The sequence below is a fragment of the Typha angustifolia genome, chromosome 3, assembly GCF_048772165.1.
Source record: "Typha angustifolia cultivar Huaian chromosome 3, ASM4877216v1, whole genome shotgun sequence".
NCBI lineage: Eukaryota > Viridiplantae > Streptophyta > Magnoliopsida > Poales > Typhaceae > Typha > Typha angustifolia.
Window position 1 is genome coordinate 5,964,032 of NC_133241.1, and position 27,596 is coordinate 5,991,627.

A 27,596-nucleotide genomic window follows, 5' to 3' on the forward strand; every position below is an offset into this window, starting at 1 on the left:
ACATCTTATACATACTAGAAAATAAAAATATATATAATGTGCAGGTTTTTTATGAAAAAAAATACATATAATGTGTAATTACTGTTTTAATACTAATTAATTTGAGGTCTTGTTACTTAAGTTGAATTGTTCAAGACATTAATCAGGTCAACTCAAATGACTAATTCTATCCACGTGACTGTTAAGACAATAATATTTCTCCCTCTTTGAATTAGTTCAACAAGTTAATCCCGTTAAAAGTCAAACAAGAGGTCGACAAAGTTTGCAGGTTTTCTGTAAGTAGGCCGAGTCAAGTACTGATAGACTCAGCAGCATGAAAAGGTCAAGGTTATTATATGTCAGCGTTAAATGATCATTGGACCCAAAGGCTTAAGTTGATTGATGGAGGGACTAATAATGTCGGCACATATGGACAGATGATATATAATAAAATATATAATTGAGATAATAAATCAACAATATATATAGATAGAATAGTTGATAGATAGTTAAAAACGACACGTATTGTATAAATATTTCCTGTTTTAAATCTTGACGGTGTTGATAATTAAAATATCGTTAAGTTTCCACGTCTGTTTACTAATAGAAGATAACTGTCTTAGATCTAAGTTTGAATCTTAGTGATACCATTATTTAGTGGGATATTATTAAGTTCTCACTTCTCTTAAAAATTAAGATAAAGTTTCTACTTCTCTCGTAAAAAAATATCAACTATGCATATGCCTTTAAAAATTAAAATTATGCACACACACACACATATATATATATATATATATATATATATATATATATATATATATATATATATATATTCTATCAAAAAAGAATATAAATCAATATTAACTACTATTGGAGGACTTTAATTTAGCTCATAAAACCTGTTTTTAGGTTTTTAAAGAAATTAAATTAATTTTGGGACACTGTAAGGCTATTGCCTCTGACATAGCAATTCATGATAAATCATCTATAAAATTCGTTTATTGTGATAGACATCAATGGCTTATTGGCCTTCACACACATGCCTTTGCCAACTTAGTCATGTATAAGAAGCATATTATTTACAAACTGAAGTTTACCAGTGATTATTTTGATCATTGAAGATCACATTATTATTGCCCATAGACTTCCATTCTTCATAGTAAACATACATTAAGCACAGTTCCAAATGATTATCAAGCTTAACTTCCTCATCTCTAAAAGATAAGCAAGTATGACTTCCTAATATCCATGCATTGCATTCGACTAGTAGAGTGCTAACTGACTTGGTGCAGAGCTTCATAGAGCCAAAATCTCTGGTGTTTGAGCATGACAATGCCAGAAGCATCCTAAAAGAGGAAGTAATTTCGGGACAATGGCACAGATGATGCTGGGAGGCATCTCAGAACTTCGCCATCAGCAGTCACTGTGTATGACTCGGGATCGACTTCTATCTTGGGAAGTGCGTCGTTCAGTTTCATGTCCAGCTTCGTGAGACCGCGAACATTACCGACAGCTTCCACCCTCTTTTTGAGCATGTACTCATTTGCAATGCCTGCCTCTTTTGCAGCCTGTCATTTATAGGAAAAATTTAGATCAGATCAGGAGTGATCTCATGCAAACAATCTTATTTCAGTCAGTGAGGAGTCCAATATGGAGGGATGCATCAATCATTTCAGAGGGAAAAAAATTGAGCAAGACTATATAGATAAACTAACTTGCTGTCATGGGGAATTAGTGCCATTTTATTGCTACTCTTTTTTGAGGAGGAATCAACTGTTTAATATGACACGCTGCTAAACATAGGAAAAGAAACTTGAAGGAACTCGAACTTGCCTTGCTCACGAAAGCAATGGAGTTGGAGCTTACAGCCTTTCCAAATGCACCAAACATAGGCCTCATAATAACCTGGAAAAACAATCAGATATTTAGAGCATTTGGATATAAGTCACTAGTTGGAGTTAACAGCGGATTCAATGTGCCAATATATTCAGTTTGTCAGAATCAAAACAGAGAACGGCTGGAACAATTGTTATTCATGACACAGAAGATTCGTTGGCATGATAATAGGGTAAGACTGTTCCTATATAAAAATAAAAAAAATGAGAGATCATATGATGTACTGGTTCAGGTGTTGGGATGCTAGCATTTGGATCGCCCATATTGGCCCATGCAATAACACCACCTTTGATCACCATTTCTGGCTTTGCACCAAAAAAGGAAGGTTTCCAGATGACAAGATCAGCAAATTTCCCAGCCTGTCCAAACACAAAATAATCTGAGTGTCTTGCTCTTATGCAATTAGACATCAACATTGAAGCTACCATGACAAAGCTGCACAGAGATCCACCATCGAAGAAAACTTTTAAAAAAAAAATGACTTCTTTCACCATTCATGAGCAAATATCAGTGTTACTCACATGAAAGAGTACAAAAATAATGCTGACATAGTTGTCTTTTTTTTTTCTTAGTACAGCTCATGGAAACTTACAATATTCACAGGCTTATTAGATAATGGCAATTGGCATATACAATTCGCCTGGCTGCGAGATGGGCCCTTGCAGCTGCAGCAGAGTTTGAAAAAGGAATCAATGAGACCAGAGGATTCATGGTAAGTTCCTCTAGATCTCAAGTATCCTGTGGTTCTTTTCCCGCAGCAATTGCAGAACAAAATCAATTATTAACTAGATAAGTTAGTTGAATGATCCGATAAGGACGTAAGTTTTTTATACTGCAGTTTGGAATAAACAAGTGTTTCCATGACTCTCTCACCCAGCAAATCCCGTTTAAATACCAAGGATGTCCGTGCCGGTAGTAGCACGGCTACGTGCTGGCCATTGTGTCGATGTGGAGCCATTCTTTAATTTTTTTTTCTATTTCTATAAATCATTATCAAATCAATTTTAGTCATTTTCTTAACAAACATGATATGACAAATGAGCCTATTTCTTTTTAATTTTTTTTCTTATTTTTATCGATCATCATCAATTAACTACTAGTAAAGTAGGATCTTCATAACCAGTTACTAGTCGAGTTAGATCATCTTCACAATCAATTGATCCCTTAGAGAGCTTAGATAAAATTGATGATGATGAGTCTAGAGATGATAATATGGATGGTGATGATGATGGTGATGGTGATAATGACAAGACTCAATTTGATAACGGTAATGATACAGACGAGACATGCATCCCTACTACACAACTTTCTTAGAGAGATTGTTTTTACAGAGGAAAAAAGCTTTACACATGTTACCAAAGATGAGGCTAGACCTAAATAACCACGAGACAAGATTTATTAGAACCAAAAAGAAAAAAAAGACCATCTAAAACTCAATATGATGAGGGAAGGATTTGAGTCTATAGGTAGTAAGACATTATGAGAGGTGTGCCTACATGATAATATGAGTTCATCATCATTACAATCATATCAATCACACCCACCATAGTCACAACACCCTTATTATACTCTATACTCACAATCTGTATATGTTTATGATGTGCCTATGTGGGTGCCGGTGTTGATCGTTTTCGTGCATATTCACCATTTATATTATATCATAGGAGAATTATAAAATTTTTATTTATATGAAGACTATGTGAGACATTACAATGAGCAATATTATCAATATATGAGTTTTAAAGATTATCAATAGTATCTAATGTAACATTCTCATGTTATTTTTGTGCTAGCAAATAGTCTTTGATCTTTCTCGTCATTCTACATTTAATTAGATATTAGTTTAATTATTAAATTATTATCAATTAATATTATGTGTTGGATGTTATTATGTGTTCAATTATATATGGAGTATTCAATCATTAATATTAGTTTTAATGAATGTATTTAATCATATTATGTGTTGAATAATATCTATATTTAACTGCTGCTTTATTTTTAATAAAATATGTTATTTACAAAAATAATCTATAAAATACTATAAAGTATGTTTCAATACACTTATTTAAACTAAAATCTAAATTTTGACATGTCGAATATCCAAAAATATCTTTAAATTTTTTTTAAAATATTATAAATGCATGTTAGTGGCATATAGAGGTGTGCCACTAGCACACAGGGAACAGGCCGAGGGCGTGCCGTGCCGATAATAGCACGGCATGGCACATGCTATTGACACGACCATTATTGAAAATAACAGTTGACAACCATTATTCCAGCAATAAGGTTATGCCTATTTGGGATATTACTTGTAGGAACTTCGTATCATTCAATCCTCTGTATTTCCGTAACCATAGTTGACTAGTGGTGACAAACTTAATCCATTTCACTCTGAAAACAATATAAAGTTCAAAAGAATCCAGTTCTAGTGTGTAATATAAAACTGACGGTAGATTGCACCAGACTTGCATTATAGATAGGACCTATATGTCACAAACCAAAACATTTGGTCCAACATATTTAACGGAAAAATCCATACCTCGATGGAACCAACATATTGGGAGAAGCCATTAGCTATGGCTGGATTTATTGTGTATTTTGCTATATATCTCTTGATGCGAAAATTGTCATTGTCAGTCCCACTAGGTTCAATTGATCTACCTCTCTGCATCTTCATCTTATGAGCAGTTTGCCATGTCCGAATAATCACCTGATGAAAATAGTATACTCACGAATACATCAAGGACTCCAAACTTGGAATAGTGGCTGCAGCATCAGAAAATTTCACTAATTGAAAATGCATGGGAAAAAAAAGGTAGATGTAAGTTTACAGAAACATCAGTTATTTCATCCTGGCACAGTAGGAAGAATTAAGAAAATATCTACTAGGAATTATCAGAAAAAAGGATAAAAAGATGAAATATCTCTTGTTGGAGTAGTATACCAAGTACCAACTTCTTGTAAGTGCTATTTTTATGGTATTAACTTGATTTCATAGCAGAGTATCTCCCAAGGACCCTCCTCAAAATGATCAAGGGTACAAGATGTTAGGATTTCCATGAATACATACATGTTACTAAAAGCCTTGAATGCATTTTATATCTATCTAAACTCTAAATAGTAAGGTTTATCAAATGCATTCATAAACTATCTTCGAGCAAAAACTTTCTGGATTACATCAGAAAGTTCTATTGACACTAATGATGGAATATGTTTCTATTTTCATTTCAATTTTCAAGTTATTCAATTTTTATTCAAGGGACAAAGGATAAGTATTACTATCTCGTATCAGTTAAACTACTGGCAGATGCTCAGCCCAACAATGATTGATTTGCAGGTTATTGGACCTCAAAAAAATTTAATTGCAGTACTGCAACATACAGACCTTTCTTCTCATGCTGCCATTAAGAATTTATTACATGTATAACGCAAGCTGTCAGATTGCAATGACCTTCTGTACTTTTCTCAACTTGCAGCAGAAAGACCTTATTCTAATTTTAGATGATTTGGTGCTCAAATGGACCCACTATGATCGAAGCCTTTTACTCTACAGGGAAATAAGAGAGTATACTATGTTTACCAACTTTGGATCTTTCCTATAGCAATTGATTACAAAGTCCCTATGCTAACTGCATGTACATGTGATGTGCCAAAAAGAAATAGAACAAATGAGAAGAAAGCCTGCAGACCTCTCCAATACGCCCCATAGCTTGAGAGTCAGAAGATATGATACTGATTGCTCCCATATCATGCAAGATATCTTCAGCAGCAATTGTTTCTGCTCGGATTCTAGATTCAGCAAATGCTACATCCTCTGGAATGTCCTTATGAAGGTGATGACAAACTAGCTGCAGTAAGCAAAGCCCAACTTTAGAGCTACTTTTGCAAGTAATCTGTCAGGAGCAATAGGATAGCCAGTACCAGCATGTCGAGGTGCTCGTCCACAGTGTTTGAAGTAAAAGGCCGGGTAGGATTTGTCGAAGATGGCAAGACATTTTTCACACCACATACTTTAATGATGTCTGGAGCATGACCACCTCCTGCACCTTCACTGCTTGTCAAACGATAAGGATCATTGTAATGTTTAAAGTTTCACAGGAACTGTGGAGGTCATCTAGTACATCCTAGTTAGAAATAATCAATCAACCACCATGAACAAATTTCACAGGAACTGAGAGTTGTTCATCAAACCAGGCCAGCATGAAAGGACAGTTTAACACATTGCCAGAAATAGGGAACAAGAACTGCATGTGATCAGGTATGATATAGTTATTCTTCACTTTAGCTTCAGTCATTCACTCACAGTGGAAGAACTAAAGGCCAAATGGAGTGTGGGCATGAAAAACATATGGGTACATTAGATATCAAGATTGGAGAAAAAAAGTAAAAGAACATGTAATCCCTTAGACACTACCCAAAGGAATAATAAACAAGTTAGAGATACCCAAGTAGGGAAAAGCTCAAGAGAGCAGTTGTGAGGAACTTAGGATAGAAAACAACCAACTCTTCCAGGTGGAGGAGAGATCACAAATGCCGTTCATGTTAAGCGTTCCTAGAAGTAAACTCTCTGAACTATGCTCAATCGCAAGGGAAATTGTCCTGACAAATCATGCTAATGTTATGCCTTGGCACGTGGAGCTTTTATGCCTACTTGGAAGAATTTCCTTCAAAATAAAATCAGCACACTAGTACATAAGCAGTTGAATGGTCAGTTCTTGCAACCAAGAAGGACCTCAACCATAATCTACTTCTATCAAAATAAAATCAGCACTCTAGTACATAAGCACTTAATTTCAACACATTTTTTTACCTGTGATATGTATGTATTGTCCTATCTTTAAATGCTGCAATTGTATGTTCCACACATCCTGACTCATTTAAGGTGTCTGTGTGAATATTGACCTGCTCAGATTGAATTAGTATATAATACCTGTTGAACTTATGTAAAAGGAAAGAAAATGGTCACTTACTTGGATATCAAAAGCTTCTGCAACTGATAAACAGTTATCTATTGCAGCAGGGGTGCTTCCCCAATCTTCATGCAGCTTCAAGCCCATTGCTCCTGCCTTAATAATCTCAACTAAGCCCTCCGACTTTGCACTATTGCCCTGCATAATTCATTAAGAATCAGAAGGTATAATAGCAGTGGACATGGTTAAAAGTTTTTGACCAGAGTTAACAATGGCAGCCTATTTGGACAAATCTTCTTAAACAATATCTAACATCCCCAAAACAACAATCATGGGCTCTATAGTTTTTTTCCCCCATTAGTTTATCTTGAAAAATGCTTTCACATGCTCCATGACATAATCTTGGACAATTTTTTAAAAAGAGCAAATAAACGATTTACAAGTCTAGTGTAATTGATGTTGTTACAGCAGATGATAGCCATGATGTCGAATAAAAGATTCACTATATAAACAAACAAATTGTACCTTGACTATGCTTGGTAGACAAAAAGAAGTAACTAAATAAGATTAGCTTTTAGACTTCCATTTGGTGCACATAGACAAATGGGAGATAATACCTTTCCAGTGAAGCCAAGATTGATTGGCATATCATCAGTTGATTGCAGCATTAGCTTCATGTGGAATGGTGCTGGAGTACAAGTTGTTGCACGAGTTCCATCTGCTGGTCCTGTCCCACCTCCCACTAATGTTGTGATACCTACAGATATAGGAATATAGTTCAAATATTTTAGTTCTCATTGATATGGTGACTATTTTGACAAAAGACATAACCAAGCAAACATTTAAGATTCCAAAACTTCTTTTGCTGGAGAAGAAAAAGAGTGTAGAACAAAGATTAAACAACAATAAATTTTAGAAACATCATTACCATATGGTCCACTAATAGAGGTGGTTGCCTTCACAAAATCTCCTTAAAATGTTCAGTATTGCAACTTGGCTCTTCGTACAACATTCAAAATGTTGATTAATATGAGCAGTTATTTTTCTCCTCAGAACATCAAATTCTGTATTTCTGTTAGTAGGATATTTTCAGTTTTAGTGGAAACATATTGAAGTCTATGGCCCTAGGCAGAGTTGATAATGTAACAGAGGTGCTTCCTCTTCTTCTTATTGATTATCAAATAATTCAATGGCTGTATCATGTATGCCTGTATCAACAAGACATGTATAGAAGCTTGCAAACTTAAATATTGCTATCCATTGCATGCCTGAACCTAGGAGTCGTCCTTCAGCAGTTTCACAATTTCGATAGATTTAGCTTGATTTCTTCTTATAGCTAGTAATATCAGGCAACCCAAAGCGGAAATTAAAATTGGATTTCTGAAGCTAAATTGCAAAGACATTATAAATAGTTTAGTTTCTCTAGAAAAAGATCAGCTCTTTTGATTTGAACTTACAAACTACTTTCAATGTATTGGTTAAATCGAGACTCCATCTATAATTACTTTCTAACATTTACAAAGTAAAGAATCCTGACCACTTGAGATTGCTTCTTCTGCCAATTGAGGACATATGAAGTGGACATGGCAGTCTATACCCCCAGCAGTTACAATCATGCCTTCTGCAGCAATAACTTCAGTACTTGCCTATATTTAATACCACAGGTAGTTTTATATATTCACCAATTTTAGAAGAATCTATTATGTGGTGAATGGAAAAAGGGATTACCCCCACAATCATGTTTTCATGCACACCATCCATGATATCAGGGTTCCCTGCCTTCCCGATAGCAACAATTACTCCTCCTTTAATACCAATATCTGCTTTATATATCCCTGTATAGTCAATGACAACAGCATTTGTGATAACAGTATCTAAGCAGGAAGAGGGCGGATAGCCTGTAGCCTGTCCCATTCCATCACGTAAAACTTTTCCACCTCCAAATACACATTCATCGCCGTGAATTGCAAAATCCTTTTCAATTTCCGCATACAGACCAGTGTCACCAAGCCGTATTTTGTCACCAGATGTAGGCCCATACATATTCGCATATGCTTCCCTGGATACTGTAAATTCGAGACCAGAATTATCTCCAATGACACCTTCCCTGCAGCAAAAGTTGTCGTATTTTATAGCTAATCCATAGTTGAAAGAATTTTGACTAATATATGTGCAAATAGAAAATTACATATGCATAGGAAACATTAGAACCTGGCATGCGGCTGATCTTGATGGCCAAAACCATTTGCAATCACATTTTCCATCACCTTGTTTAACTGAGAAGCATCAACAGGACCATCTGCAATGCCATTTCCACCTCTGATAACTTTTTGACCACCAATAGTAACAAGTGTTACACATTTGGCATCTCCTGGCTGGAAGGTTGATATATGAGTTAACAAGAACTAATTTCAATTAGGTTCAATCAAAGTACTGGTGGGTATGATTGTCAGCTTTTCACACCCTTGAAATTCGACTAAGAGAAAGCTAATGATTTTCTATTGCAATGGAAAATCTTGACTTTATGAGAACAAGTGAAATAAACTTTTACAGGCCATATATTTTGCAGGAATCCAGAATAAGAACAGCTACCATGTCTGTCATCTCAAGTTCTCAACTATTTGCAATTTAATTATTGAATTGAACAAAAGTCATATTCCATAATAGTCAGGCAGGAATCACAATTCTTTTTCACTAGATAAGTATATACTATGTGATAAATGATGACAGAAAAAAGAATAGTCTATACAGGATGTCTACAAGGGATGTCTATAAAAAAGGAAAACAGGCTAAAAAGCTAAAAGCTCTCTTGTAGTTGCACTGACATACTGTATGTCTACAAGGGATGAAATAAGGCTATTATCACTAAAATATAAAGAAGTGATTAATATCGGGTCTGACAAAAATGGTCTTTTAGCCGTTTTACTAGGTTAGTATGCTGACAAAACATAAGTTTAACATGACAGTAGATGAATCAGAAAATATGGACAGCTCTTACTGGATGAATGGTGATTCCGAGAGGGAAATTGGTTAAATATGGAAGTATCAATTGAAAGGAAAACTATAAAAACTATGGACTACCAAGAAAAATGACTGCCCAAAGCATTATTCACTATTGCAGAAACTCCATATAGGCCCCTATTAATAATCATGTTGGAGATTAAAAAACATGTTCGTTTCTCTGAACTAAAGGAGAAAAACAGGTAATGAAAATATGCAATGTAGACATTCCAAAATTAAGATCAACAAATCATAAATCACAAACCAACAGAAACTAAATGTTTAGGATCATCACCTCAAATCGAATTGCTGTCCCAGCTGATATATTTAATCTCAAGCCATAGGCCCTTCTTCTATCAAATACCAAGTAAGGATTCACCTCTATGAAGTGATAATGACTCCCAATCTGTAAGTTGAACAATGATATCAATGATAAAACATGATTATATCCAAAACGGAAAAAATAAGTACAAGAAATTAGATTAAAGTTCCAGCATCTTTCCCATTATAACTCTATTTTCTGTGTAAGTGAATCTGACATAAGTAATTAGGTTCTGTTAACTCACCAACTACTTGAAAAGATTAAACTATTAGAGAATGGTGGTTTACATTTCTCAAAGAGGAATTTATCCATTTCTCCTCTTCCCCGTAATAACCACTTTCTAACGCAAGAGAATCTGACATAAGTAACTAGCTGCACTTCAAATATCTCTTGAAGAGGAATAGAATGGAAAGCCATGTGAGTGTTGCAAGACTCAACGATGGCCGTGCCAATGGCACGGTGGGCATGCCCTAGCACTGCAAATGAGAGCAAGAGAAATCGGCACTAGGATAAGAGGCACAACAGAGCCAACAGTAGCAGCAACCTTGTCCACCCTACTCGACTGAACAAACATCATTGGAGCCTACAAGACTGAAAAGTGGGTAGGCATGTCTCCTCAACAACTAGCTCTACCATACAAACTCTACCCTCGGCAAAGTGCCAATATGAATCAAAGTCCCAGGCTCCCAGCCAAAGATGCAAAATCTAGGCATAGCGCATAGAAAAACTGGTAAAGATGACGACACTCTGGAAACCTCATAATCTGCTGGATAGGATGTATAAGCAAATTGTAGAAAAATGGGAGTCTCCAGAACTTGCAGTTGGGATGTGTGTCCAAACGGACTACGAATGTTGAGTGCTCCCTGTCATGCTACTCTCATAGTAATTGTCACTGTGTGTGTTCACGCCAAAAATCCAGCATATAAATATAAAATTGTTGTATAGAACTATAGGTCTATCACCTTGTTGAGCAGCTCGGCACTAAATAAAAGATGATATTCCTGGGCTCCGTTTGATTCAACTAAGCGAACTCGAAGATGGTGCCAAAGATCTGCTACATTAGTAAAATGAACAAGATCCGAGCGAAGAGCCATGTTAATGAATGCAATCAAGTAGGCTCTAACACAACAATCATGAGTCTTCCCAGCTATGTACTCTGTGGGAATTTGTCCTTTCTCATCCAAAGCATCAGAAAGCACAAGACTAAATTTGTCGAGATGACAAGTCAGATTATGATCATTGAGTGCACTTTCTACCATGGTGGAGATATGGCCAGTCAGCAAGTCAAAAGCAAAAATTCTACAGAGGGTGGGAGATTATCATGAGTTGGATTTGTAGTGGCCATAACAATACAAATTCAGCAGCAAAAGAAAATTGCAACTGCGACAATGGTGGTTGCGTAGATTGCAACAAAAGAGAGTCCAATTGCCGAAGATCAATGGCAATGGTAACTGCCGAAGGTTATGCAGAACAATGGTATTAATAAAGAAAAATAATGAACAAACCCACGAAATCCACCAACTGGTTGTTGGAATCCATCAACAAAAGAAAAAAAAATCCAAATGTTCCATAAAAAGCCTTTATATAAGCAAACCCTAAAAAGGCCAAAAGAGTCAAAAGACTAAAATGATCATAATGCAAAAAAGACTAAAATCTCCTCATATGAAAATCTCTACCTCACGACTCATCATCTAACCAAAGCATCACAAGAAAGGCTGCCCTCCTATATTTACGTGAGTACACATGTCTAAATTAGCGTCCGCACTAACTCTCTCGATGTGGGAGAAACTCGACTCCATCGAATGGGGTTGAGGGCAACTCTAGTAGAACACCCAGAGGTCCGGATTTATCTATTGAAGCTTCTCGCGTGATTCACGTACTATCAAACTCTAGGCGATTTCTCCATCGGATCAAGAATCAATGAACTCCTCCATCAGCGTTAGATGTTATTCATTCATCCAAAATAGCATCTATCTTTTCTTTTTGTATGAATGGAAAATAAGAAGTGCCAGGGTTTAAAACATGTATATCTGCTGAGGTGAAAGTACGACATTGATTGATTATTTTATCTACATCATGTTTGAGACTTGGCTAATGAAATTGGCATTCCACTTCTTCAATGGCCTTATCCTATCCAAATGATCTAAAACGCTACCAGCGTGAATCTCTCAAACTAAAAAATCACGTATAAAGTTTAAAAATGATGTAGAATAATGACATTAATGAAGAAGAACGAACAAACCCATGTAATCCACCAATGGGCTATTGGAACTTGGAATCCACCAATGGGAACTTGGAATCCACCAACAAAAGAGATAACATTATCAAAAACCTCCAAATATTCATTAACCCCAAATGATAATATAACAAGCCTTTATATAGGCAAACCCTAAGAAGGATAAAAGTATGCCCATAATGGACTAAAATCTCCTCATATGAAAATCTCTCCCTCATGACTTATCACGCAACCAAAGCGTCACTAGATGGGCTGCTCTTCTGCATTTGTGCGAGTACACGTGCCTAAAAGTAGTGTTCGCACCAGAAAAATTGGCTAACGCATGAGACTTAATTAAGGAAACTTCCAAACTAAGGAGTTCTTACCAAAGTAGATTCCAACTTTAGTTTCCACAGACTATAACTCTTATTTGCATGAGAAGAGATTTTTTCGAAGAGTTTCCACAGATTGGAACTACCGATGAGTTTCCAACAACAGAAGTATTCACATAGGAAGTTGGATAGGATAAGGAGTTCGACGAAAGGATTCTTTACATGATAATTGATAAAAAAAAAGAACAAATCTATGTAGGTACGATATATTTGCACATGAGGATCATGAGAATTATACAAGAATTTTTACTCGCTTAGGAGAGTTGTTCAATGTATAGATTTGCTAGATGAGAAGATCGATTGGATGGAGCCCTAGGACTTTGATACCATGTTACAGGAGAGAAAAATATGTTTTATTTCTCATTAAGAAGAGATACATATACACATGCACATCTAGAATGTTACCCCTCAAGGATAGTGTTACGATCGCCCTCGTGGAAGATGGTTTACTATTCGAGTTGCTAATCTGGGCAGAACTCAATACGAAACTTTTGAAGGCAATAGGAATCAATCCAACCGTTGAAACGATCTGATATTCGGATATGTTGTTCTTCTGAAAGTTCGGAATCCAACGCAATTGGAATCTTATTGATCGGGTTAGATCAAAAGATATGAAGAAAATAATGATCAAAGGTCAGAAAGTGACGGGATGAACGTGGATGATGTGGTTAGGGTTATAGGAAATGATGATGGCTATAGTGGATGGATTAATACCTTGAACAAGATGAGGTGGGAGAAAGGAGCTTCCCAGTATGGCTGGTTGCTAGAGGGAGGAGGGAGAAGAGACGAATGATTATCCTCGGTCATAGAAGGGAGCTCGGGTTAGATACCGAGGGGGAGGAAAGAGGAGGGAGAAGTTTGGGTCAAGCCTAGATGCAAAACAAGTTCAATATTTAATAATCCAAAGATGGCTGTTTTTTCACATATTTAGATGCTAGCCAATTGTAAAAACTGAAAAAAAACTCTCTTGGAGAGCATGTGGCTACATGTGCACCCCCTTCACTCTTCAAACTCTCTTGGAGCAGCCACGAGTATCTCGGCTGAATCCAAATCTGATTTAGATTTTTCTCTATAAATCAAACCCTAAAACCTCTCTTTTTTTTTATCACAGCTCCCCCTTCTTCCCTCTTTTCATCTCCTTCTTCTTTTTCTTACTGTCAGAGTCTTCGCTGTTGAATCGGAGCGCCAGAGCACTACCGAAGCAATCGGAGACCACTCTACAACTTACCGGTCAGTCTTCTCTGATCCCTCAATTTTAATTAAAGTTTAATAACGTAAAATGAAAATACCTAAATTGGGTTTTGCGGCTTCGTCGGCAAATCAGGCTGACCGGCGGCTTCGAGTCGCTGCTGCTCGTGCTCAAGAGCTCCAAGTCGTTGGCCTTGCGCCATAGTTACCATCTGGGAGAGCCCTCGTGGCTCAAATCGCCATCAACCATGAGTTAGGAGTGTTGGTCGTTGTCGGCAACTTCTCCACCTCGTGTGGTTGTTGTGGCCACGATCGTGGCAGGGAGCTTAGGGTGTGGCTAGCAACCGCCGACGGCGGCGGTCGCCAGTGGACTCTCTCTCTCTCTCTCTCTTCCTCGCGTCGAGCTACTCGAGGAAAAAGGGTTGGGTGGGGCTCGGGTTAGACCGAGCCAACCCCTTCCCTTTTTTCTTTTAGTTGCGGGTTCAGATTGGATTTTGAATCCAAGACCCAACCCAAACCAAATTAGCAAATGGTGGGTTGCGGGTTAACCGCAGCCCAGTCAATTGCTAATTTATTTGTTGGGCCTTGGCCTAGCCAGTAGCCCAGCCCAATCCAATGGGCTTAAATCAACCCATTTTAGTTGTTTATTTAGCTTTAAATCTTAGAAATCATGATATTGCTTTATTTAAAATTTTATTATTATTTATTATTAAAGATGGTGTTTTTAGCACATGAATTAGAGATTAGATATTTCAATTGTCTTACCTAGACTCAAATGAGTGGGTTCACTCACATATTTATTCATATTATTTTTAGTATCTTTTATCTGACCATATATTTCTTTATGTGCAAATTTATTTAATGCATTTTTTTGCGTGCAGTTTAATTATTGTAATTCTGTGCGCAAAATATATATATTTTAGTGCACCGCTATATTTCATGCAAAATTGTAAAATTTTAGTAGGAAAAAGTATAATTGATATTTTGATATGACCTAGAGAACATTTTTGGTATAGATCCCTTACGACTTGTTATGGTAACTCAAGTCTAACTGAAAGTCCAGGAGAAAGTCCTATTTCAGATCACTACGGTGATTTTCTTAGGTGACTCTGACGGGGTTAGGGAACAGTCCCAAAATAGATCGAAATACTTCTTGAGGTGACTCCGATCTTTCTCAACAGTTAGTGAAAGAGATAGGGTGCGTTTATCACATGGTGACACTTTCTGATGACCTTAATAGGATCAGCTATGAGGAAAAGACCAAAGCATTATCTCGATATGACTTCTAGTTAATATGGATTCACATGATATATACCCAATTAAGACAAATGACATTATTATTATCAAGAAAATTTTTGGTATGTTGAAACTGAGCATGTTACGAGTTATGACTTTTTATTATTATTATTATTATTGCTATTATTGTTACTTTAAGAACATGCTTAGTAGAATTGTCTTTTTATATGGCTAAATTTGGATTTTATTTAACGCTATAAATTTTAGCTTTATTTGGCTTTCGAGTGGATTCCACTCACTGAGCTATAGTTGTTGGTTCATGAATTTTTCTCTTCTAATATTTCAGATAATGGTCAACGTGGCAATTAAGCGAGATGCACCGGGACCTTACTTCCACTTAAAACCTATCTATTTACCTTTCAATTCCTTTGGTCTTATGTTTTACTATTTGTAAATTCAATTTATTTAGAGACATAGGATAACATTGGTTATTTTCATTACGATTGGCTAAAATTATATAAATCAATTATTTATTTATTTATCCTTGTCATTGTGTACTTAAAAACCTTAAACAAATCCTAATACAAAATAACTTAATCGAAGTGCGCTCGAACGGCTTTCGATCACGTTCAAATGGCCAAAAATCGTGCTCTAAATATGCGAATGCTATTTAGACGTTCAAACGCCCAAAAACAGTGCTATGTGTATGCAAACGCGAATCAAACGTTCGGACATCGTGTTCGAACACAACTGCCAAAAATCATTTTATTTTTTAAAAAACAAAGACAGAAATAATATAATTTGAAGCAGCTTAGTCATGTCTAATCTGTATCTCAATCAAGAACCACAACACATAGCATAAGAAAATATACATACACAGGGAAAAAGACATATAAGCACTACATTCCTGAATAAAACAAGGAGAATAAGTTTACCTGTATAGGCCTATCTGCCTTGTTAACAACTTCCAATTTAACAGCCCTACGCCCCATATTAAGAATAATATCGCCATGTTGGTAGATTACCTCACCAGGAAAGATATCATCTTGATCTCCAGAAAACTTTTCAAGTGAAGGAACTAAAGAAGCACCAGCACTAGTTAGTCAGGTATACAAGAAAATGGTTTCTCAACATTTGCAGTTTATATCGTTCCCTTCGTTTCACAAGAAAGATGGCAGCTTCAAACAGTGATGCTTCAGTTGGACTAGTGAAACAATTATCTATCAGTTATTGCCGTTTATGGAAAAGTGTGAAATGCTCAGAGTTACGTCTAATAATCATGTGAAAAGAGTTCCCTTTAGTATGCTTTTGCATTCTTTGAAATGGTTACAATTTCATCAACATTCTAAACTCCTGCTGAGTTATTTCTTTCTGGCTAAGATTTGAGTAAAGATTTGGAAATTAGGAAAAGAAAAGGACATATAAGAGAAAGCATATTTAGGTTCCAACACAATAAGAATCTGATAGAAACTATGTTTCTTTCTGCAGGGAAAACCATGAAAAGAGAATTAAAACAAATAAGTATATCATACTTATAATTAGAATCACAATTCTTTTTTTAAAATTAATATCGCCACCAAAGACCTAGACTTCAATGCTGATTTACAATATTACGGACAATTAGGCAAGGATTTAGACTGTCTATTAATCAATTCAAAGAAACTCAAAAAAGATTTGAAAGGCAAATCAAGATAGTTTATAGGCCTATCTAGTCCAAAAGTTTTTTTAATCATGGATACAAGAATACAGCATCAGTCCTCTACATCACGACTAATTCATGAAGGTTGGCAACTCAGCATATCAACAAAATTAACAATTGTTATGACAAAAAATCCCTAAATTTGTTGGTTTAACATCATCAAAAAGTAAAAAGAGGGTCAATATAGTCATCAAAAGAATAAAGAAAGCTAAAAAGAATTTTCTGCGGGTCCTCGAGTGACAATGACATTAAACATACATAGATGCTTTTAAATTATTAGGTTGAGGAAAGTTGGACTTCAGGGTAGTATGCTAACTACTAGAGTTATTAGAGTTATTAGAGTTATATTTTATTTATTTATTTTAGATACACGGTGGCTTTATATAAATAGGGCTAAAGCTCCCTCTTTCACATTAAGCAATACCTTTTCACTAAAATCCACTCTTACCTATCTCTCTTCTCCCTCAACCTATTCTAGGGTTAGGTCTTGTATTGTTTCCTAGTACCAAAGCAACCCGATCTCTAAGGACTCTTATCTTTTTTGGATCTCATCTTCACCTTTCTCTGAACATCCTCAAATGTTTTCTCTCTTTTTTTTCTTTCTCCTTCATCGTCGCATTTTTCTCCTTCACCTCCAGCATCCCCTATTGGCAGTTATCCTCCTTAAGGCCGGCTTTATCATTCCTCCTCGAGGTTGGCTTCATCCATGACCGATCAAGCAATCACCGCCAGGTAATTTGCGAGTGAATAACCGTCTATTTCTGCAGCAGTTGTCTTCGCGCCAAACCAATAGTAATTTGGCTCCCATGCAGCCATCTTCACACTGCTACTCCTCCCCTACAGCCATCTTCAAACCATCGTTTTCTTCCTACTATAAGCTATCATCTTCTGCCTACATCCATCTTCACGCCACTGCTCCTCCCCTGTGGCCATCTTTAAGCCACCATCTTCTTCCTGTGGTCATCTTCATGTTGCTACTCCTCCCCTGAGGCCATCTTCAAGCCTCCATCATCTTCCTGTTGTGGTCCACCCACTGCTCCTCGCATTGAAGACAAAGAAGCCCTAAAGGCCGTTTTGATCAAGACAAATCTCTTTGCTCACCCAAACAACTCTCTACTCATCAAATGTTCGAAAAAATGTTCGAGTGAGAAAATTCCTAGTCGCACTCATATTTGATAGATAGCTATCTCCTCCAATAGCAACTCATGTTTCGGCCGGTTGTGAGAGTGTCCTTGGGCACATCAACGACATCTCTGTAGGGTATGCTCGCACTCGCATAGTCATCTAGACACCACTATAGCCTCTATTGAGTCTGACATGCCCAAAATCATTCGGAGGTTCCTTTCTTCGAGTATGTTGAGTGGGTTCTATGTGATAGAGGTTTGTACCTATCTCATCTTGTAGATTGACTGATAGTTTCAACCTCAGCTCTACACATTATCTTTAGCTCAGGCTGTCTAGACTCACCTCAATTGCCGATTCATTCGATCAAGTCTGATGAGTCATTTTTAGCTCAGTCACAACACTTAGAAAGCTAAGCCGAGTCAGCTCTCTATCCAAGACTTCTATGCTCGTTTGACTGACATCTAAGCTTACATTATTGGAACCTATTCTTTGCCCCTCTGGCTTAGCAATTGCTTAGCGTCACCGCGATGAGAATTATGTGATAGACTTCACAGCTGCTCTACGTCTAGAGTTTGGAGATTTGGCTTGTCATCTGTTGCATCACCCCACTCTTCCGAGCATGGATAGTGTCGTCACTAAGCTATAGGTTGAGGAGCTTCGACAGCACCTCCTACCTTCTCAATAGATATCCTCTACACCATCTTTTGCTGCCATAGAGAGTGTGCTTGGTATTGTTCCTACTCCTTTACCAGTCACGACTGATATTTCTATTACTTCTCGCATCACTCATGTGCCCAAACAAGACCATCACTCTCACGTCTTATGTGCACTCATTAAGGTCGTCTTGGTTATTTCACTACTCACTGCTATTGTCTTCATCTTGAGCTTGCTCCCTGCTCTGATGGGGGACCAAGCAAGGAGAAGAGTCATCATTTGGATCCCTCGACTACTATCCCAAGCACCGTCTCATTTAATCATTTAACCAGTCCCACTTTTAGCAATCCGCAACTCCAACAGATCATTTACAAAGCCCTTAACTTCACTGGTGCTTCTACTTCTGCCTCTGCCGCCTCTGGTATGACTAAACCCTGAATTTTTTTATTTTAGCGTCTTAGATTATTTGATTGATGACTCCTCTATTTTCACTAGTCCCACCCCTACCTCTCTTGGACTTTTTTATGTTCACATTGCTAATGTGTCTCTCACATTGGTTATATTAGCCCCATGGTGGATCCTACTAATTTTCTTACTTTACCTGATGTTTAGCTTATTTTCAGTTCTACCATATTTTTGTTACTCAACATTCTAACTCTAGATACACTATCTTTCTCTTCTATTTCTTGTGTTGTGCAAGACTCATCTACAGGCCAGAAAATTGGGACTAGTAGTCTGATTCATGAGCTTTACTACTTAGACTAGCTTCACCTTCCGCCACCTAGTCTTAGTGCTTGTCCTGTCACTCCTCTCTCTCCTTTAGACCTGTGGCATTGGCGTCTATGTCATGTATTGAGTCAGTGTCTTAAGACCTTGTGTAGGTATAAGTCTTAGTTTTTTCTATTATGTATGTTTTATCGATCATTTCTCTCATTTCACCTAAGTTTACTTTGTGCATCAGTGTGTCAGATCTATTATGATGTCTTTTCTATGACTCGTACTCAGTTCGGTCAATCTTAAGATCTGGTTTGATGGTACTCGTGAATATTATTCCTCTAAGTTTCATTCAATTCATGCTTTTGCTGGCATCTTACCTCAATAATCATGCCGTTGAAACAAGAGGATTGTTATCTTCTTCAAACTATTCATGCTCTTCTCTTTGAGGCTTCTATTTCTCGCTCTTATTGGGCTAAGTTTCGTTTTACTGCTTCCTATCTTATCAATCGAACTCTATCACTCATCTTTGCTGATGTCACCTTGTTGCATATCTATGGTACTTCACCATTTTATAAGTCATCTTTATATCTTTGGTTGTACTTATTTCATTCTCCTTCCTCCACGTAAAAGCAACAACTTGTCCCCTCTAGCAACTAAGTTTGTATTTTTTGGGATATAATCCTAAGTGTAACACTTCTACTTGTTGTCTTAGGATATCGTACCATGTCACTTTTCTAGAAAAGATATCTTTCTTTACCTCCGATATCTTGTCTACTTGGATTTATCCTTTGGATCCCTTTACTCTTATCTTATCTTCCATCCCTCGGATGTCACTAGTCCAACTCCTTCATTTGCCTCCTATATGTCTAATACTTCTCTATCCATGGACACTTCTCTACTGCTAATACCTTCTACCCCTCCAGACCACTCTCTTTCTGAGTCTCAAGCCCTTTCAAAGAAGTATCCCCCCTTCCATGACGACCTTGCAATACTTCTACATCTATATGTTGTGTCCTACAATTGAGCCTTTTTTTCCTAGTAGTGTCCCTCCAAACGTTTCATCGTTTACTGTGACAACTCCTGCACCCGTTCGTCACTATCCAAAGCGTGAGTGACAGCTCTTGCACCCACTCATCACTATCCAAAGTGTGAGAATTGCCCTCCCGACAGGTATTATTTTCTGATGTCTTCCGCTATATGTTCTCCCAAGTTTTATGCTTCCTTATAGCCATCCACTCCACCCTCAACTCAAATCCTATCGTGAGGCTGCCTAGGTTTAAGAGTGGTAACAGGCCATGGCAGCTGAGCTTTAGGTCATTTAGTAGATGCATGCTTGGGGATGTTATCTCTCGCCAACCCAATATTGTGTCTACCAACTGTAAATGAATCTTCAAGGTCAAATATCGACCTGATAGATCCATAGCCATGTACAAGGCTTGTCTAGTTGCTTGGGCTTTATTCATTAATACAAAATAGACTATGAGGAGACTTTTACTCCTGTTGCCTAAATGACTTCTATCTATACTCTTCGTGTTGTTGCTTACAGTCGCTAATGACCTCTAAATCAAATGGACAAGAATGTATTTCTTCATGGACTTCTTGATGAGAAAGTGCACATAGATACTCCACCTAGTTTTCCCAATCCTCTAGATTATATCTCTCAACTATGACAAGCCATCTACGAGCTCAAGCAGGCTTCTCTTGTCTAGTTTGATCGACTTCACACGTTCTTATAGACTACAAATTTTTAAAAGAGCATCACTAAGCCATCCATATTTCTGTCGTATTCAGCTTAAGGTCAGGTCCTCCTTTTTTCTATATGTTGAGATATGATTATTACTTGAGATGACTCGGTGATATTCACTCTTTTTAGCAGCATCTTCGATACTAATTTGATAATCGGTCCTATTCGGTACTTTTAGGTATTGAAATTGTTCAATCATCTCAAAGTCTTCTGCTGTCTTAGCAAAATATATTATAGATATTTTTAGTCGTGCCACTATCATCGACACTTGTCTCGGTGCACTACATTTACTAAGAGTACTGAGCTGGCATTATTTTCTTAACACTGAGGAGCAAATTGTCAACTTCTTCATGAAGTCTCTTCTGCTTCTACACTTTTAGTATTTAGTTAGTAAACTCTCGGTTAATGAATCCACCTTGGGTTTGAGAGGGAGGATGTATTAGAGTTATTAAAATTATATTTTATTCATTTATTTTAGATACATTGTGCCTTTGTATAAATAGGGCTAAGGGCGCTCTTTCATATTAAGCAATACTTTTTCATCAAAATCCACTCTTCTCTTTCTCTCTTCTCCAACCTATTCTAGGGTTAGGTCTTGTATTGTTCCATAAACTTTTTATAAGTCGATAATTATTAAACTCTGCTTTTCCACAAAATGGAGGAATAAGTGAACTGGCAACATTAAAACTAAACAAAGAAAAAGGAAGAAACTTTCAATAAACTGTGATACTGAGTGGATTGGACAACAACTTAGTATTTGATCAGCATGTATGATGTATGCATGAATATTCATGCATAAACTCATCAATAACTTATAGCTGAATCCAGATTTAGTACTATAGCTTATGCACAAATATTCCAATACAGAAATTTGAAGAATAATTTTCAGTTAACATTTACATCAAGATTGTAAGTTGGAAAGAAATTAAGAGATTATATTGTGAATAAATGGTGTGATAGAACATTACAACCTGGAAGAAAAGAACCACGTAATGCCAGTTCTAAATTTCCATCAACTCCCGCAATAGGATCATGTATGGTGATTAATTTTGTGCCATCCAAGAAGGTTCCTTCAACCTATGAAGAACAAACATGCTAACAGTTGAGATAATCAGATGTTATTAATGGAACCAAAATAAGAAACATGTTTTTATATAAACTCTTTGGTTGAACCATATTAGAAATTTAAAATAGCCTACACATTTAAGTTCAGAACAATGAATGATAGATAAACATTTAAGATATTTAATATATTGATCATAGAAACTATTGAAATCTTGACTATCTCAAATATGGGGAAGGTTGTGTGCAGTTGGAAGGGATTTTTTTGCAGGTTTGAGGACGATGATAGAGAAGAACATTGTCATTGGGAGAGACGAGAGGACCTCTTTTGGTAAGACAAGTAGAGAAGAAGAGAAGAAGAGAAGAAGAGAAGATGAAAGTGTGTTCGTTGGAAACTTTGGCGAGAGAATGGGACGGTTCTTTTCAAATTGATCTGACAGCATATATGAGATAGTCAAAATTTCACTTACCTCAATTTAACCTTTGTCGAGAGTCACGGGAGGATGTTTTCTGAGTATTGCAGATAAAATGTAGGGCTCAATTTGGATACGTCAAGCAGGTAGGGCTTGAATTATACTAAACAGGTAAATGTAGTTCTAATACAATTTTTTCCCGCATCTTTGGGTACTATAAAAGCAGTATAGTTCAAAATTCAAGAAAACTCCTGAAATTACAAATGCCAAGATAGGAATAACGCTTGATATTATTAGAAATGCCCAGAAAATATCATATTCGTGAAGCAGAAACATGAATGTACTCCTAATTAATAGGGAATGTGCTGAATTATTTGATTCGAGTTGGCATTGTAAATTCTTGATTTTCCTCTAATCTAATTTTGTATTATTTAACTATTGTAAAAGGAGTAGTATTTTTAAAGTATACGCCAATATAGTTATCTATCTGTCCACATATTGCATCTTTTATCATAACTTCACTTGGAGCAACAGGAATCAACTCGCACTATATCATAATTCCTAAACTTGAATGACATCTAATATGCAAAATAGTAGGCCAGTTGCATATGTTTTGAAATTTATCGTTTGGATGGCCTATTGGACAAAATCTAAAATAAAGGCAGTCTCAAGAACGAGTTTTGAATGCCCACAAAAGAGCCCCTAGACACACTCTCCCTTGCCATTTTCATTTTTCATTCGTTTTTACCTTCTATATATCTCCATAATATTTCCCTCGTGGTTCATTTCATTGTTCATGAGCAAGGGGTGTAAACCAAGTGGGAACCAAGCTAATTGGTCAACCTTTGGGATAAAAATGTTTAGTTTTCAACAAAGAAAAACAATTCAGAAGAAACTATCTTTCAGAAGAATGTTTAACTGTGTTCATGTAATCTGTATGACACAAAAGAATCAACCATATGTGCTGTTCAGGTTCTCACTCTTCTTTTTACAAATTTGAGCCTTTGAGGGAGCTTCAGCCTGAGAAGAAGCACTTGGGAATTCAATAATAAAGGATAAAGAGGATAAAAAAGAATTTTATGATTTTATCTTTAATAATGTATTAAAAAATCCAGTCAATAATTCAGCACTTTCTTACTTGACCGTCCATCATATATCAAGTTATCAACATAGAATTGAACGAAGCAAAGAAGAAGTATAATGCATAACATTTGTAAATCTGAAATATTCATCTATAGATTCATTCTAACAGAGATTTACTGAGCAAAATCTTGCCAAAGAACTAACCTGAACAGTATCTAAAAGGTGTGGAACAGCCGAAAGAACTTGTCTCCTAATAACCAGGAAACATCAGAATAATCAGGTTTAAATTTTGAAATGGTATTAGCTGAACATTATATAACCACTGAATTCCAGAATTAACAGTTAGTAAACAAAAACAAAGACAACTCAATATGAACTTTTTGTCCAATATAGCATGCCTAATTCTGTTAGTTTTGCAGATCTAAGGCATGGTGGGCTGTTGGACTTTGTACCTGTCTTTCCACACTACAGAAGCTCAGCTTAAGTCTTCTGAAATACCACTATATTGAGCTTTCAGTCTTTCACACTATGTGTAATGGATCATATGTAACCATTTGGAATGTTACACGAGAGCTGAAATCTTTCAAAGAAAGAGGATCATTTTTCTGATTGGAAGATGAAGACATTTTTTGAAATCGACACATTTCTCTTCAATTCATAAAGATATTTTCTATCCAGTAGGCTCAGAAAGGATTGATTAATGGTCAACAGCTTTGCAGTCAACGTAATGCTTCTATAGTTATAATTCATTTCTTGTAAAACTAATGCTCTTTTAAATATCTATTTTCCAAGGCAACACTATCTTATCGTCCGGATGTCTTTGTTTCAACAATAGTATTGAGTCGTCAGCAAGAGAATTTAGAATCCTACAGAGCAGCCATCTTGAAAAGGTTACCACAATTATTGTATAGTCTTGATTGGCATTCTTCCTTCCTCTTTGTGAAGGATCAGGTGAAAAAAACAGCAAAGAAAAGGAACGGTGAACTGATACTCTATCTGATAGTGACACTTTATAAGAAATTAGAACTACAATTTCTCCTGTAACCCTGTGTATTGTCCTTCCAATAAAGACAACCAAAAGCAAAGATACAACATAAAATATTTTCTTAGGTTGCAGGCAACATAAGTAAACCGACACAAGTGTGACAAAAGGTTTGAAAGAAATCAAGAATAACAATACAAGAAGAATAACATAAAAAAATTTAACAAGTACCTGATATCTGAAGTAAATAATATAACTCCAAATAATGGGGAAGTACATGAACAAGAATAACATATGTACAGACTAATAAGTAACCATGTCAAAAGTAAAAAAAAAAACTCCAAATAGAGAATAGCTGCTTCCTGAACCAAGCCCATAGATGATAGGGAGGGAAACTTTAATCAACCTCAAAATTTCAAATACAACTATATCCCTAAGATTCAGAAACTTGTAAGAGATCTAAAATAACTGTTTCAGCTGCTGACAAAAATCAAGAAGTGTATATCGAGGTAGCGCACCTGCCCAGTAGTTGTTTTCCCATGTCCATCAAAACCGTAACACTTTTGTCTCCATCACGAACAAACTCCAAAATCTATGGAGAAAAAGAGATGAAGGACAAAAAGATTATGGGACTCCCAAGGTAAACTAAATGATTCATGACGAACGGATTGGCAGAAACACAAAAAGTGCACTAAATCATCATGAAACCAAATTATGGCCGGCCTTCATACTTGTTTTCAAATGGGTGGTGTCTCGCATGAAATGAACCTTTTGCAATTTAAAACATAATCATGAGAACTGAGAAGTACATCTACATATGGATAGATGAGCTACTTACCACTAGTAAAAAACATGACAACAACAGAGTAAAGATAGATAAATAGGAAAAGGAAATATCAAGTGCTAGTGCATTTAAACATTTCATCTTTATAGCTATAATACTCCATCCATTTGAGTAGTTAAGATATTGTGAACTTCATATCAACATCTGTATATATCACACTATTATTTTAATTATAAAGAATGGGTCAAACTGGTAACAAACTGTTAGTTCTTTTGTTGGCAATTTGTGTTCAAAATAAAGTTGTTTATGTAATTTGTGCCTACTCTTTTTGTATCAGCAGTAGAACAAGATGTGTGAAGATTGGCGAAGAATTTCGAGTTTGAATTCTGCATTACAGGCTAGCGTCTGAACATAACTATTTGGTGTTCCATTCTTCCTCGAGCATCCCACAAAACTTCGGTTTGAACGGTCTCGTTACGACTTTTCTAGAACGTTAAAGTGTTGAGGACCGTTCAAATGTTCTCAGATCATTTTTCCAGAACATCGAAATCTCAAAGGTGTTTTGAATTATTCCAGTTCGGAATTTCCAGTACTCCCAAGTTCAGTTGGGCATTCAAATGGCCTTAAGTTCGTTTGAACGCATGCACTGATTATAATATTCTTCAAGGCAAACTTGTATTGAGTTTTGGGGTGACTTAGGAGTTTGCATGAGCACTATATAAGTCAACTCTTCACGAACATTGATTGACAGATCAAAACGACAGTTTTGGGGTACTCCATGATGGAGGTGCTGATTTGATCATTGAAGGTTCCATGAATGAGTTCTATTCATTTGTGATCATTGCTGTCTTGAGAGTTATTAAGATAGAAGATACAATCTCGAGGGCTATAGAGGTTGAAAACCAAGCACAGAAAGCAGTACATCGAGGAAGGAATCAGCAAATTCATTTTACAGACTTAATTGTGGGTATCAACGGATTGTCTATAAGTTTTGTAACTGCAGCATTTATGTTAGTGTTTGGCTTGATCCTTTGATAGGATCTGTAGTTTTTATCCCGGATGTACAAGAAGACTTTCCCCGTAAAAATCCCAGTGGTTTTCCATTTTCTAAAGGTTTTAAAATTTTCAATTAGTATCAGAACTTATTGAAATTTTTAAAACCCTTGGAAAACGGAAAACCGAAAGAAATCACGAGATACCAAACTGGAAAATAAGCACTAAAAACAATCACAAACCACGGAAATGGATTGTGAAATCAAGCAACATCTCAAGAATATTTCTCAAATTCCTTACCAATACAATCAAACAATTTCCATACTAAATAATCACCATCATAGACCAAACAGTGGAGAATAGACAATAAGAGTACCTGAGTTGCTATAAGAGCTACTGCCTCGGTATAATTCAAGCGCAAACCGCGAGCCAGGCGCTTCTGCGCAAGAAACCCAGCATTGTGCAATGCCAACTTCTCGACCTCTCTAGGCGCCAACTTCATCTTTCAGATTGATGTTATGATCACTTTCCTGCTCAAAAACGATGGTCAAATAACAACCCAATATCCTAACTACTTTGTTGCACAGATCAACAAAGCTTGCTACAAAGATGAAATTAGATAGCATTCAAACTGTTTGTAAGAATGACTGACCCAGTTGGCTGGAAAGGAAAGGAGAGGAAGAGGTATGCTCACCGCCGCTGACGGAAGCCGGAAAGTCACCGCCGCTTTGTACTTGTGCCGGACGGGAGCGCAAGAAAAGTCGTCGGCTTTTCGGACGGTTTCCATGGATGATGGATGAGAAAATATTAATACCTTGGATTCTCTCATGACGCAAGCATTACATCGCACCTCCACGTGGCAAGTACTAGAATTCTCGATAACGGCTTCCTTTCAAGGTTAGCGAGAAGTGATCGGAAACAAAGGAGTTTTTGTCCGAAATAACTATGTTTTAATTTAATTTTACCGAAAGATATTACTACTCAAATTTATTACCAAAAACAAATGGGTCTAATTCACTGTAGCCCTAATAAAATACTAATTAGTTTAGCATTTTATCTCTAAGTAAAAATATTAATCAGTTAAATATTTTTGTCTGTTTCTAAAACGTCGAATTAATCAACGTTTTATGTATATAAATTTATTTAATATATCTTTCAGCAGTTAAGGAAAAAAATTATATATCGACAAAAACACTGAATGG

General features: G+C 36.4%; 1 protein-coding gene across 2 annotated transcripts; it reads right to left on the minus strand.

Annotated features, from left to right (window-relative positions):
* Positions 1–943: 943 nt before the first annotated feature.
* On the minus strand, positions 944–27,225 carry LOC140758316 (urease). Of its 2 annotated transcripts, none has more exons than XM_073094423.1 (19): positions 27,089–27,225; positions 26,771–26,924; positions 25,136–25,209; positions 23,840–23,885; positions 22,049–22,154; positions 16,074–16,216; positions 10,081–10,191; positions 8,997–9,160; positions 8,514–8,892; positions 8,323–8,431; positions 7,403–7,542; positions 6,846–6,983; positions 6,686–6,777; positions 5,797–5,926; positions 5,565–5,723; positions 4,415–4,585; positions 2,100–2,234; positions 1,813–1,884; positions 944–1,547 (listed from the first exon to the last, which is right to left on the minus strand). In XM_073094423.1, exons 2-19 carry the CDS (start codon positions 26,894–26,896, stop codon positions 1,326–1,328), a joined length of 2,517 nt encoding a protein of 838 aa, XP_072950524.1. In that variant the 5' UTR covers positions 26,897–26,924; positions 27,089–27,225; the 3' UTR covers positions 944–1,325. The 2 variants fall into 2 exon arrangements, with proteins under 2 accessions (XP_072950524.1, XP_072950525.1); XM_073094424.1 differs by having other exon boundaries at positions 27,047–27,172.
* Positions 27,226–27,596: the final 371 nt, after the last annotated feature.